The 15,669-nt window shown below is 39.2% G+C and overlaps 1 protein-coding gene across 1 annotated transcript in view; it reads left to right on the forward strand.

Moving 5' to 3' along the window:
• The first annotated feature begins 754 nt into the window (after positions 1-754).
• The window catches only part of ITGAV (integrin subunit alpha V), an 81,103-nt gene continuing 66,188 nt past the window's right edge, over positions 755-15,669 (forward strand). Inside the window, exons 1-2 of the mRNA XM_019522874.1 lie at positions 755-767; positions 2,603-2,785. Coding sequence (XP_019378419.1) covers positions 755-767; positions 2,603-2,785 — 196 coding nt within the window. The remainder of the gene's footprint in view (positions 768-2,602; positions 2,786-15,669) is intronic.

Here is a 15,669-nt window from a genome sequence, read left to right on the forward strand (position 1 = left end):
AGAGTCAGCTATGGGAATTTTTCCATTGATTTTAATGGGAGTTAGAGTGACCTCCTACTGTCTTGCTGTAAAAACTTTCTTTTATTGAATACCCAGAGCACTTACTTTCCAGATCATCAGCCAAATGAAGCACATATAAATATCCTGTAAAATATGTTTTTCTTCCAATTACTTTGCCCACTACCCATTAAAAATTAAGTATTTCAAATCTTTATACAGTCAAAATATGTACATTTTATAATACGTTCAGTACTTTCCCTGATTCAACAAAATTTAAGCTTCAGTACAGCAGATTTAGCATATATTTATTCACATTCTTAAAGTTAAGCTATAAAATATTCTTTCAGGTGGTCCCCAATACGGGAACTAATTATTTGCCCACTGAAGTAAAGAACAAATCTGCCATTAATGTCCACTATGCAGGTTCAGACCTATGATTTTATATGATAAACAGAAGTGTGACAGTATAAAAATACAGGAATGAAAGCTTGTTTATTCTCATGGCTGCTACGTGGGAGAAGAACTAGTGATGAACAACAAGCTGCCTGATGTCTGCAGTGAGTTGTGGTGCAGAAATCTAAGAGCAGTGTTTTGCATCATGATTAGCAAAAGGCATTTAGTGAAATCAGCTTTGGATTTTGTTATATGGTTTCTGTCAAACTTGTGAGAGGGGTTGCTTTACTCCTGAACTTTTGCTGCTGCTTTGGAGAATAGCTGTTGATCACAGACTTTTAACTTGAGTTAGCAAGGTTTAATGGTAATAGAGAGTAAGTAAGGTTTGGCCAGCTAAAGCTTGTCTAGCTAATTTAGTAATTCCCAAAATCAAAAGTAGCAATTCTATAGGTTGTTGTATCCCCCTGGATGTTATGGTTATGAGAATAGATAATAGGAATGTCCAACTCTAGATGCCAAGTGTTAGTCTTCCATCGGAGTATTGAAGAATTGTTTCTTTAGCATAGATGTTACGATACCGCACCACAAGATAGAGGGGAAAATGAGCACTATTTTATTGAGACTAAAAAACTCTTACAAAAAAACATGTTAGGGAGGATCACGTATGTTGTGTTGCTTTTGCTTCTAGCATAACAATATATTAAAATACCTGTCTGCTTCCTGGTTTATTTTTATGCCCACATAGTTCACACTTCTCACCTTACATTGGTGAGCGATAAATTCGACAGAACTATTTGCGTAACTGCCTGCCAGTGTGAGTAGGGGATTTACAGTCTGGCCCGCAGTCTTTGAGCCTCTTGTCTGCTATGAGAGGAAGAGTGTCAGAGTTTATTCTGTGTTCACTCATGGAAATTATTAATACTCTTTCCCACAAAAAAGGCTTACAAAAACACATATGACTGTATGATACAAGTCTTGTATAACATTATGGAAATTTACCAGCTCGTACATGAAACCACCTTTTTTGCTCTTTATTGTGGTGATAAATCTATGAATATTTTATTTGCCCCCAGCAAATGAATGACTAAAATTTTGAATGTCTGCATAACATGTATTCCAGCTACATTTAATTTCCTTTATTAATAAATCCCACAGGGATTTTTTAAAAATAATTTTAAAAGTTGATTTCCTTTTATAAAGACTTCTGCAGTCTTGAAATTCTAAATATTACACATTCAGAAACAGTTGGGAATAATTTGGGGCAAGTCACCACCTGCTCCGTTGGTCTACATTTCTTTAATTAGTGTGTATTCCTTCAAAAGGTGTCATTATATAATTTTCATGTTCCTTTTTCTTTTAAATGTTTCTGTTGTATATAGGTAGCCCATTGTAAGGTGGCTTGATAATGAGGATAGAGACTTTTTTTTTTTTGTTCTTTCTTTCTTTTTATTTTGATAATATGTCTTCAGGAACGTAGGAAAAAACCCCAAACCCTCAAGTTAATAATAATACAGTTTCTGGAGGCATCTGGTATGCATATAGGTAGAGAATGGTGTAAGAGAGAACATTTTTAAACTGCAGGTTCTGAGCACATTATCCTATAGTGACCACTGGTTGGAATGCAAACATGAATATTCTTATCAGGAGATTTCTAAACATAGAATGGATTTACTGAGAAATAGGATTAGTACTTAACAGATCTGAGTAAAGATATGAGCATTCACATGTGTTGTTCTCATTAACTGGAATTCATCTAGATCATAATTTTTAAAAAGATTATTACTACTAGAGTGATTCCTTAGTGATGATATTTTAATCCAAGAAACACTGGTTTTTTATCAAACATTTTTAAATTGTCTCTAGTTATGCCCTTAATGAGAACTGAACCCAGACTGCTTTTATTTTTATTTTTTTTTACAGGGGTGCATTTCTTCTGTTAAATATACATGCACCCAAGTCTGATTAAGACAGTGGAGAAAGAAAAATAGTTGAAGGTAAAATATTTGTTTGAAATCTTCAGAGTACAGCAAAAAATCTTAAATTTACGTCTCTGTTTTTTTCTGAGAGCTGTCTCTGGGTTTTGTGTGCAAGTCAAAATATGTTTTATTTAAACAGAGTGCCAAAACAACACCCCAGTATAAACAGCTGACACACAAATAGTTTTGATCTAGATTTAAACGTTGTGTCTAAGACTTTTAGTTGAAATAAGTTAACAATGACTTTGCTCTTGAAACCTCTCTTTTTGTTTTTGCTTGTTACTTTAGGACATTTCTTCTGGTAGGTGCTCCAAAAGCAAACACTACCCAGCCTGACATTGTAGAAGGAGGCCAAGTGCTGAAGTGTAACTGGAATTCCAACAAAAACTGCCAACCTATTATATTCGACTCCACAGGTAAAATATGTTTTATTGCAGGGGTTGGCAAAAACACCTGCATGTTGTTGTGCGCAGTGCGGGTAGCGGGGGAGCTGCAAGAGGCCCGATCCTTGTTATGGTATCACAGCCCCGGCCACTTCCCTCTATCTGCCTCGAAGTGTGTGTGCCGAGCAAAATGGCACGCGTGCCGGGGATGCATTGTGCCCTGTTCTGTTGGATGCAAATGGATGGGACTTGTGATTCTTTCCCTGCCCTAAGTGATTTTGGTGACACAGAAAGGATTCATATTCACAAGGAGCTCATGACTGCATTTGGCTCGTTTGCAGTCAAGCCTGACTCTCTTTCTCCTTGCTCACTGAGAATTTGATTTGGTTGATGCATATAGAAAGCTTGTGTGATTGCAGGTCACAGTTTTTGTTTTTTAACTTGATTATGTCCTCATATAGAGGGTGCCTTTATATATATTATGATTAGTCCCTCGTATGTATTAGGTGCCTTACTACTTCTTGAGGATCTGAGCCACAGCATCTTAGAACCACTCCTTAATACAAAAAAGGAAGAAATATTATGGAGTGGTTCTAAGATGCTGTGGCTCAAATCCCCAAAAGGCACCTAACTCTTAATGAAATCAATGGGAATTTTTTCCAAGAGGCTGTGTCTGTTGAGAATATAACAAGAAACTTTTGCGTGAGTGAGAGCTCTCTTTACCTACATATGTGCATCTGTCACTGAAATTACGTAGAGACCTCCAAATTGAAATTTTAGCAGTGTAAATCCAAACAAAATGAAACAAAACAAAACAAATTATCAAGAACTGTACTGTACATTTCTGTTCTGTTGTTTTTTTTCTGATGTTTCCTTACTATATTTATCTCTTATCTATGACAGGATTTCACAGGTTGTCACAAACAAGAACTTAGCTCAAATTAACCCAGTGTACTACAACTAAAAATTGGCAATGCATGTGATGTTATACACTATAATGTTTATCATTCCAGTTACTTGTCATGCTTTATTGCACATAGTGATTTCTACCAGTTGTATTAGGCTGTGTGATAATGTGCTGCAGATGATTCTACACTTGAGCTACTTGGTATTGAGTCCTGTTTCCAGAAGCTTGTTTTAGGTCAGCATGTGGAAAAAACCTTGCATGTCTTGAGTGCATTAGCAAGACCCATAATAGCATAGCTGAAGAAGCACCTGAGATTTAAGACACTGCTGGGCACTAGCGAGCCATGTGGTTTTGCCAGTCTCTTGTTTTGTCAGTCTTAGGGATTATTATGTTTTCTCAACCTACAATATGGTAGAGTGGAGAAGTTACTCTTTCATTTAATTAATTTGTGAGCAGAGTTCTGTTAACATCTATGCTTCTGAAATCTGCATATGATTTCCTGGAAGTTGTTCCGTTACCATAAATGTAAATGCTAAATGTGGTGTGTAGCATACATAAACATCATTTGAAGCTAGTTTCTTAAAATCTTGCATTTTTCATAAGGGGAAGAAAAAAAAATATTTTAATGTTCTTTAGGCCTGCCTACCAGTTTGTCGTCTTAGAGTAGCTCTACATAAGGGGACTTAGCCAATTCTAATGTAGCTGATTTTAGGATTGTGTTGTATTTTATCACTTCTCTTTACAGATGTATGATTCAGAATTCAGATTTTACTGATGTTTTCCTGACACAGGTATATGTGTTCTGCTACTCTATTTTTATTTCTGAGGTAGAGAAAGTAAATGTTTTAAAGTGGAATTTGGATATGACAGGCAGTGAATTTGGAAGTTAGTATCAGACACCGAAATACTTGGTTTTCTTAAACTACTTAATGATAAAGGTAATTGTGTGATGAATTGTGAAAAAAAAATTCCTAAAGCAAGTAAGTTGCTTCATAATAAAAGTAGACTACTTAAAGTCAGTAGCAAAACTCCCATTGACTTCACAGTTTCATAGTTTGTAGGGTCGGAAGGGACCCGAGAAGATCATCGAGTCCGGCCCCCTGCTATGGCAGGAAACCCCTGCCAATAACCCAGGATTTCACTCTAGGTTTTTGCCTTAGGGAACTTGCAGTGTAATTTCAGACATGAGTGAAATGAAAGGCTTGTATATGGTATGCTAGGAAGAAATTTAAGGTGATCATACAGTTGCTCGGTTTAGTCTTGCGTGTCAATTTTAGAAAAACACAACTTACTAATATAGTCCTAACAGTTTGGGTTTTTTCCTTACTAAGTGGAAAAAGAATATACTAGTATTAAAGCTGTATTTAGGGCATTGTGGGAATCTGGCTGGGTCATGCATCTCATAGTGTGGAAATGGGCTCTCACTTGGTGTTAATAAAATAGAGATTCTATTTTAATATGTTAAAACTGAAGCAACATCACTGTGTTGGCACCATTATTAAATGGATCTCCAATTCTTTCTCTTCGATGCATTTGTATTTACTGGGTTAAACTTAAAATACCATCTTGAACATCTGTCTTTATCAGGAATGCAAAAGTAAACAATTTTCAGGTTCTCCAATTCATATCTCTTTCTACATTGGTCAAAAATGTTCTTCTAAATTGGATCCCCCCTATGAAAAGATGCCTAAAGGGTAAGGGGCAAGAGAAGATGTACATCTTCAGCAGAAATCACAATATGTGATTTATGTTCTGAATGTATACAGTAGGCTTTCCAATCAGTATGGCAGGCCAGGGACATAGATCAAAGGTCTGGCTGCTGCATACTGGCTGGCTGTTTACCATACATTTATATGCTACTGGGCAAAACAAAATGTTTTGTTCAATTTTTTTGCTTCTAGGTAATCAACAAATTAGTTTCTTGGAACTTAACTATAAGACTAGCAGACTTTATCACACATTAATCAGTCACATGTTAAGTCATTGAAACTTAATTTCTGTGTTGTTTGAAACACTGAAAACTCGTCCAGAAACCATTTTGAAGATCCTGAAGTCTAAACAATTTCCATTCAGTGAATTGCTTTCAGTAGTAGATCATACGTTGGGAATTGGATAGGTTTATGATAATTCCCCAATGCGTGGAGTAGATGATAACTTAACCCTCTCACATCACATATGCACTTGTGCATGTGTGTTTTGGATGGTGACCTGCCCAGAGACACTGAAACTATTCAGGCTCACTCATCATTACTTTTCCAGTTACACAAATGTAATGATGTTTGGAAACAGCGATGCAAAACAGATTATTCACAGAAATATTTAGCTGCTCTGTGAATCTGAAACTTAGCATCTCTCTGTGCTTGGAGTAACATTTAGTTAATTTATCTTATAATTATTCTTTTAATTTTGGGCAATCTGTGAAAAAAAATCTTAATTTCTTAAAGTAATATAAAAATGTGCATATGTCTTTGTTTGTGACTTGTTGGGGAGGCAGTGCAGACTTGTTTCTTTCTTTCCTCCTAAGTCTGGGTTTTCCTCCTAGGCCAAGGCTTTAGCAGAAGCCTTCTCTATGCTACTATTTTTAGCTGAGTAGTTGATCAGCATTAATTTCAGGGACTGCTTCCTGACAGTGCAGCAAGAAAATGAATCTGACCACAGAGGAAATCGCACAATGCACCATTGTAAGTAATGCTATAATGAGCATGTTTCCTAGCAAGTTGGAAGTATGAGTGTTCTGTTGTGCCATATAATCAATGGTCCCCTGCACTTCTGTTTTAAAGGTCCTCTGAACTGCCAGCTTTGCAGCTGAGGGTTTCTGTTAATACCTCCAGCTGTTGTATTTGTCTTTCTCTGTCTAGTTTTCTCTTTCTTCTCTGTTCTTTGGTCTGTTTTCACCCTTTCCCTTCCCTGTGTCTGTTTGTCTGTTTTGCTCTTCTGTCCTAAGCTTTGTCCTTTTCTCAACTCCTGGAGACATACTGACAGCAGAATCATTATTTTGAACCCCAAATCTAGTTTTTCCTCCATTATTTTGCTCAGCTCCATGACAGTAGCACCTAAATATGAATTCACTCTTAGACATTCCAAGTTATCATTTGAAAAGTTACTGATTTTTTGATAGATAGTAATAATTCAATTGAATGCTGTGAGAGATGGTGTCAAAAGCCTTGTTAAAGTCAAGGAGCATCACATCCAGTGCTCTCCCCACCATCTATAGAGCCTGTCACATTTATAGAAGGAAATCAGGTTGGTCAGGCATGACTTCTCTTGGTGAATCCATGCTGGCTGTTCCTGATCACCTTGTTCTCCTCTAGGTGCTTCAAAATAAATTCCTTGAGGACCTGCTTTATGATCTTTCCAGGTATTGAAATCATGCTAACTGGTTTGTAATCCCTCTGATCTTCCTCCTTTCCTTTCTTAAAAATGGGCACTATAGTTGCCTTTTACCAATCATCCAGGAGCTCGACTCTGTGAATTCTCAAAGGGGATAGCTAATGGCTCTGAAATTACCTCAGCCAATCCTTTTGGTACCCTAGGATGCATCCCACATGGCCGCAGTGATTTGAAAGCATCTAGCTTCTCTATGTAATTCCTGATCTGTTCTGCTATTACTCTAGGCTTTATCTTCTTCCCTGTCTTTGCTGCCAGCTGTCAAATTCCCTGTCTGCTGCTGACATAGTTGGTGATGGTCCTGCTTTGAGCAGGGGGTTGGACTAGATGACCTCCTGAGGTCCCTTCCAGCCCTAATTTTCTATTATTCTATTCTTATTCTATTATTTTCATTTCTTAACTATCAGGTCCTTGGCATCTGTTGACACATCTGGCTCTTATACGACATCTTTGTCAGTAGTCCCAGGACTAAAGAGGACATGTGGACAGAACTCATGGATTTGTTTATAGCCAGGGGAGAAGAGGGCAAGAAAATAAATAATCCTAACTGTGTTAGTTAGGGTTTTGTCTTACCAGGTGACAAAGCCAACTTAAAACAAGTCAGTTAATTATAAACAAAATAGTTACTTCTCATAATCCAATCCTTTTGTCATTCCTGGAATAGATGTTTTCTGAGTTAAAACTGCAGAAGAAGACAAAATTCTGAGTACATCTACATGTGAAATTAATGTGATGCAATAGACTCCAGAGCAGTTTGTGCCAGAGTAGACTGCTCCTGGGCTCACCACCTACATGTGCACGCAGGACAGCAGAAATTTGATATGGAATGGAGTAGGCCCCCAGCTTTCTGTTCTGACCTGGTCCAATTTACAGTCCCAGTCACCATCTATATGAGCATTTCAGCATACTCCACTGTAAAATAGTACTGTCCCTGAATTGGTGGGAACTGTACTAATAGATAGCAACTTGGGCAGCAGCAACTATGAGATGATTAAGTTCAAGATCCTGAGGAAAGGAAGGAGAGTAGCAAAGCAGGGAACCTGGATTTCAGAAAAGCAGACTTTGACTTGCTCAGAAAACTCATAGGCAGAATCTTCTGGAAGACAGTCTTTGTGGGAGAGGAGTCCAGGAGAGCTGGCTGTGCCTTAAAGAAACCTTATTGAGAGTGCAGGAACAAACCATCCTGATATGCAGGAAGACTAGTAAGTATGGCAGCTTGGCTTAGCAGGGAACTCTTCAGTAAGGTAAATCACAAAAAGGAAGCTTATGAGAAGTGGAAACTTGGACAAGCAGCTGGGGTGGAGTATAAGGGTATTGCTAGGGCATGCAGGGATGAAGTCAAGAAGACCAAAGCGCAATTGGAGTTGCAGCTGGCAAGGGACATGGAGGGTAGCAAGAAGGTTTTCTACAAATACGTTGGTAGCAAGAGGAGGATCAGGGGAAGTGTTGGGTCCCTTACTGAATGGGGGAGGCAGAGGATGCAGAAAAGGCTGAAGTACTCAATATCGTTTTCACTTCAGTCTTCACAAGCTAGGTCAGCTTCCAGACTACTGTACCAGGCAGCACCATCTGGGGAGGAGGGAAGCAGCCAACTATGATAAAAGAATAGGTTAGGGACTGTTTAGAAAAGCTGGATGTCCATGGGGCCGGATGGGATGCACCCAAGGGTGCTGGGGGAGTTGGCTGATGAGATTGCAGAGCCACTGGCCATCATCTTTGAAAATTCATGGCAATTGGAAGAGGTCCTGGATGACTGGAAAAGGGTAAATATATAGTGCCCGTATTTAAGAAAGGGAAAAAGGAGGATCCAGGGAAGAATAGACTGGTCAGCCTCACTTCAGCTGCTGGAAAAATCAGATCCTCAAGGAATCTATTTCTAAGCACTTGGAGGAGATGAAGATGATTAGCAGGGATCCTGGTTTTCTCTGATAAAAAAATCGCAAATGCTCTGACAAAACCCCCCAAATCCGTTATTAAAATTAAAAGCCTCCTGCAGCACCTCCCAGCCCTGCTGGTGCCCCTCACACCTCCCCAAAGTTCCCCCCCAAGCCCTGCTGGTGCCCATCACTGCCCTCAAAGCCATCCTAATACTGCTGCCCCCACAACAGCCTCCCCCTGCCCTACTTGTGCCTCTTTTCCCCCCACCCACAGCCCTTGCCCCCCAGGCCTGCCAGAGGAAGCCCCCAGCTGCCAGGGCTATGGGGCCACGGACCCAAGTCTATAGGTCTCTGCACCCAACAGCAGGCAGCTGCAGCAGAAGCAGCTTGGAGCCGGCTCCCCCACTACTACTGCCTGCTCAGGTGGGGCCGGGGCCAGCTCCTGGCTCCCCCCCAGCCCTACTGGTCCCTCCCAAGCCATGACCTACAACCTCCCAGCCCTGTTAGAGGTGTCCCCAGCCCCCTGCAAGTCCCACTTACCTCAGGCTCTAGGAGAAGTGAGGCTGAGCTGAGCCCAGCAGAGCTCTCAGGCCCCACCCTCCCCCTCCCCCTCCAGGCAGGGCTGGGGTATCCCACCCTGTTGGCAAACAGCTCTTACAGGCTGGAACTCAGCCAGCCTATAGAACTGTTTGCAAAAGCAGGGAATTCATGGGCTTCTCTGCTAAAAGGAGAAATCCACGTTTTTCTCTGTTCATGGGAAACAGAAAACCCGGATCCCTGGTGATTAGGAACAATCAGCAAGAATTCACCAAGGACAAGTCATGTTTGACCAACCTGATTGCCTACTACGATGAGATGACTGGCTCTGTGGACACAAGGAGACCAATGGATGTGGTGGTGTACCTTGATTTCAGCAAGGCTTTTGATATGGTCTTCCACAACATTCTCGCAGGCAAGATAAAGAATTATGGGTTTGAATGGACTGTAAGGTGGATAAAAAACTGGCTGGATCATTGGGCTCAGAGGGTAGTAGTCAATGTCTTGATGTCTAGTTGGTAGCTGGTATCAAGTGGAGTGCCCCAGGAGTCAGTCCTGGACTGGTTTTGTTCAATATCTTTATCAATGACCTGAAAGATGGAATGAAGTTCACCTTTAGCAAGTGTGCAGATGACACCAAGTGGAGGGAGTAGTAGATATATGCTGGAGGGTTGGGCTAGTATTCAGGGTGACCTCAAGAAATTGCAGGATTGGGTCAAAAGAAATCTCATGAGGCTCAATAAGGACAAGTGCAAAGTCCTGCACTTAGGACGGAACAGTCCCGTGCACCAGTACAGGCTGGGGGTTAACTGGCTGGGCAACAGCCCTGCAAAAAAGGACTTGGGGGTTACAGTGGACAATAAGCTGAATATGAGCGAGCAGTGTGCCATTGTTTCCAAGAAGGCTAACAGTATATGAGTTGTGTTGGTAGGTGTGTTGCCAGCAGACCAAGAGAAGTGATTATTCCCATCTATTCAGCACTGGTGAGGCTACATCTGGATTACTATGTCCAGTTTTGGGCTCCCCACTACAGGAGGGATGTGGACAAATTGGAGAGAATCCAGCGGAGGGCAACTGAAATGATGAAGGGGTTAGGGTACATGACTTCTAAGAAGAGGCTGAGGGAACTGGGCTTATTTAGTTTAGAGAAGAGAAGACTGAGGGGATATAATAGCAGGCTTCAACTACCTGAAGGGGGGGGGTTCCAAACAGGATGGAGCTAGACTATTCTCAGTGGTGTCAGAACAAGGAGGAGTGGTCTCACGTTGCAGCAAGGGAAGTTTAGGTTAGATATTATGAAAAACTTTCTCACTAGGAGGGTAGTAAAACACTGGAACAGGTTACCCAGAGAGGTTTTGGAATTTCCATCCTTGGAGGTTTTTAAGACCCAGCTAGACAGAGCCTTGGCTGGGATGATCTAGTTAGGAATGGTCCAGCTTTGAGCAGGGGGTTGGACTGAGTGACCTCCTGAGGTTCCTTCCAACCCTAATTTTCTATGATTCTGTGCCTGTGACACAGGCACAGAATCATAGAAATTTACAGTGAGCTAATTAGTCTACTTATTAAACCACAGAGTAGTTTGCTCTTTGCTACAAAGAGTGAAAGAATGTAACATATCCGATATTAGAAAATATCCTTTTGATGTATTAGCATATGCAGGTGCTCATGCACACAGGCATTTGAGGTATTGGGTGGGGTTTTGGGCTGTTTTCAGTGCTTTCAATTTATTGTTCTTAATATTATGGTGCGCAGTGTCATTATGAAAGGCAAAATATTTATATCACACATTAACTGTTCCCAAATGTACAGATATTACCTTATGGGACTTCTGAGCAATGCACATAAGTTATCTTTGATTTAATAGTTTTGAGTGTGTGAAAATTGCATAATGAACATGTGCATTAGAAAATGCCTTCAAGTTGAGGGGTGCATATTATCATAGTCGTACTTTGTGTGCACATATGACTAGAGTAAGTATCCAAAAAACTTACAGGTTCTGCTAATGTGGTTTTTAGAACAGCACCAGTCAAATGCCTCTATTTTTTTTCCTTTTAAAAATACATAGAACCAAAAAAGCAGAAGCAGTCCAAAGAAAGAAAATGTTAAAACAGGGAAAAACACTTTTGTTGTTGCTATATGAAGATTTCAAAATTAAGATGTTAAGCAGCACCGGTTTTATAAGCTTAACTTGTACTGCTGATCTACACATGAGAAATGCTATGTAAGGGTCAGTAATTCTTTTATTCCTATTTCTCTTGTTCACTGATTTGTTTAATATATCATGTCATAAAATGGGAAATTTCTTGTATTCCCTGACTTCTGAATACTTTAACTACATAAAGAAACTATATCTCTAGCACAGTTTCTTTCATTTGAATTGCTCCCTAAAACAAATTGGAATTTTGTATGTTCAAATACAATGTCTGTTTTCTTAATAGAATCCAGTTGTTCAATACAAACACTATGATGAGTTCTGCTTCTAGAAGAACATGTGCTTGATGTGGAAGTGAATAATAATAATTTATCTTCCTTTGGAAACACTAAATGTCCTGGTTTCCCTACCAAAAGGCTATAAAAAACTTCTGAATCATATTGGAAGGGAAAAAAAAACATTTCTTGCATTCACCCTCAACATCTGTCTTTGGAAAGGTAATGTTGTTAATAAAACTTTGTCTTTGTTAACAAAGTTTGACTTCCTTCCAGTGAAAGAAGGAGGATTTTCCTTAGAATTTGTTACCCCCCCCAAAAAAACAAAACAAAAAAAAACAGGATGAAGATGAGAAACTCTTGTTCTTTTAATTAGCCTTATAAGAATTCAAATGGTTCTTGTTTCTCTCTTCTCTTCCCCAATGTGGGTAAATATATATATATTATTTGTTGTATTTGTTTTGTAATAGCTACTGAGTCCCGATCATGGGCTCTAAGCTGAGCTCTGTACACACACCTAATGGACTGATTCCCCCAAGAACTAGCTTACAGCAATGGAAGTACTAGGATAGAATGGCAGAACATGTTTTTATTTGGCAACAGTGCATAATTTTTTTCCAGAAAGCCCCCAAACTTGATTTGGACAAACCATACAGAAATGAAATGTAGCATGGTAGATGATAAGTCGTTCCTAATCAGTTTTGATACAGTTCCCCCACATCACTTACTGTTTATAGGAGTACACTTTATAAGTAAACACAGTAATCTAGTACTGAAAGTACTTCCCAAATCTTGCTAAGACAATCAACTCCTAAGAAACTGAAGGTGTTTCATATTAATTGTATGGACATTATTCATAGACCATTCATGTTATTTGTTTCCCCTTGAGAAGATTCAGCATATTCTTTCTTTGCCAGAAGAATTATCTTCAAACAAGTTATTGCAGCATATAACAAAAATCTGGGAGTGTTTCCAGGAGAGCTGTCCATTCAAATCAACAGATATAGGTTTTGCTCATAATTTTTTTTTAAAATTGTGATACATAGTGAATGGGAGGGTGGATAACCTTTGTAGGCTTCATAAAATCTGGAGGTATGCCTCGGTTCTTTTTGCCAGGAGACATTGGAGAATAGGGTTACTGTAAAACTTTATTCTGGGAATGTACACCCCAGTTATTCTGGGATTCACTAACCATTAGGAGGCAATAAGTTAGTACAAATGGAACCAATATGTCATAAATAAATGTGAATCAAATTCCTCTGCTGTGTGTTTTCTTCCAAAACAAAATTGTATTCTTCACCCTTGCATGCCTCTTGCTTTGCTTTGTTGGTATGAAGAAAATGTAAGTTAGTTCTTCCTTATGCAAGAGTCATCATCTTAGGTGGGAAAAAGACACTGTATCTCGTATCGTAAGAAAGAAACAAAGGAAACATAGCAAGTTTTAGTTTTGCAGTTACAAGTTTCCTTTTTAACTTTAAATGCAACTCATGTGTTAGCTCCTGAATAGCAAATTGGGCTGGAAAAATTTGATTGTACTATTCCAAAATATTTAAATACACTGTGCCCTGTTCAGTATTACAACATCCATTACTGAGTACCTGCTTCCACATTAATTCAAATACTTAAAATTATCTGGTGAAATGCAAACAGTTCTATACACTGTTGCAATAGTAAAATATGCTTTTAAAAATAATGTGCTTTCATGGTAACTTGCCTATTTTGGGGGCAGATCCAAAATTAGCTTAAAAATGCTGGTTCATCCATAAGAAACTCTATTGTTTCAGTCTTCTCTTACAAGTAAACGTAACACATTGACGTATTGTTATGTTCTTGTTTAACTAGAAAAAGGAAAAGTTTACTCTGGAACATTGCCTATTGTAGGCAGTAAGGCATTGCCGTATATATGCTCTGGCTTCTCTTTTCTCCTAAAAATATTTCGCCTTTTACTAAAGATTTCTTGACACTGGGACATGGGAAAGTTACAGAAACTGTTGGAGATGCAAAGCTGACTAATGTGTGTACTGTTTGTAACCTTGGCATATTTTCTAGCTTTTTTCTTGATAGTTTAAGTAAAAAAAAAAACAAAACAATTCAGGCTTAATCTGACTGGATACAATTCAGCACTTTCCCAATTAACTGTGCTCTCTTTTCATCCATCCAGTTTGAAATACCAGTTATCTGATATGAATTAGTTGTCTCAAACTTTTTTTGGTTGGAACACTCTTCAGGTCTATAACCTTGATCTGTGGTAAGAAGAAAATGAAGTTTTAAAAGTAAAAATTAATAATAAACTCTTCCCATCCCCCATTTCTGAATTTACTTTCATTCTGTAGTGGGGAATCCCTAGACAACAATAGAGGGCTTTGTCTGGGAGCTTAAACCACCAGTCTGGCCCGGCTGTGTGTGTTTGTGACCTATTTAGTTTTAGGAGGGCATATTAACTGCTTTGTGCAGCTTCATTCTTTCAGTACTCCACAGTTTAGGAACTGTAGATGTAGAGAGATCCTGATAGAAATGCACATTGTAAACTTAAATTTGCCTTCAGGAATTTTGTTCGTGTATTAAAGGAAATTGTACAAAATTCACTCTCCCCATAGAATAAGGAAGTTTTAGGTTGAGGTTGGGAGCTCTTGAAAATGATGTGATTTTTAGCAAGCCACTGGTTTTGGGTTTTTTTTTCCTTCAACTGATTTGTCTTACTGGTAGAACAAAGATTAAAATCTGTTCATCTCTAAAGGCTACTGTTGTGGTTGAGCAGCAGACCAATAACCCATATGGAAGACTGTTTCCTACTTTATAGTTGAGGGACTCATTCTGATTTCACTAACTTCTTATATAACTATAGCTCCATTGAAATTCAGCTGTTTATCTTCCTGGCTTACTGGTGCAGGTTGAATATGAATCAAGGTTGGGGTAATTCTGCTGAATAGAAGGTGGTGGGGGTAAGGCATAAAAATGATTCTACATCCCATCAGTTTTCAACTCTGGAAAAATTACTTGTGCTTGTATGATTAGGTAGATTCCTGCCTGACTATAGTGTCACCGGGTACGTCTGGATCATGCTTTTATGAATGTCTGTCTGGAACACAAAAAACCCCTTGCTTGCATCAGAGAAGGGGAAAAAAGCTTGTGTTTCCAGCACAGCCCAAGGGAAGTGACAGCATTCTTCTTTGCCCTCTACCCCTGTTCTAAAAAGGTGGAAGATTTGTTTTTCCATTTATCTCTTAGTCATACAAACACACTTGCTGAGCAAGTGATACTCCTGCAGGAATCGGCCCCTTTCACAGTATATGACTTCTGGAAAATATTATGCCATATGGATACCTTGGTTCATAATCCCCCATGTTCAAGTGTAGATTCAAATAGAATGGATACAATGAAATAGATTCTTTCTTTCTCTCCCTCTTTCTCTCTTGGCAAGTTTTAGCACAGGTAGGTAGTCCATAAATGCACTTTTAGATACTACAAACTATGAACATTATTAGTCCAAACCCAAAAGGCTCATGATTCACTATGTAGTTCATTGGGCTAGGCCCCACTAGTCAATAGTATTTCAAGCCATGGTGACCCCACAACTCAGCACTGCTTAGTGTATCTGTGTCTGAGTCTGTGTCCTCCAGATAATTACTTCCCGCTCATGACTAGAACTGGGTGTTCTTGTTATAAGTCCTGGGATCCTCCAAAAATTTATATGCAGATAAGGCACAGGGCAGCCTGGTATGGCTTCATGTCACTGGGGGCAGGGCCACATTAATCATATGAAACAGGCTGAGAGAGGGGCC

Source organism: Gavialis gangeticus, unplaced genomic scaffold (assembly GCF_001723915.1).
Source record: "Gavialis gangeticus isolate Ggan-Ray unplaced genomic scaffold, GavGan_comp1, whole genome shotgun sequence".
Taxonomy (NCBI): Eukaryota; Metazoa; Chordata; order Crocodylia; family Gavialidae; genus Gavialis; species Gavialis gangeticus.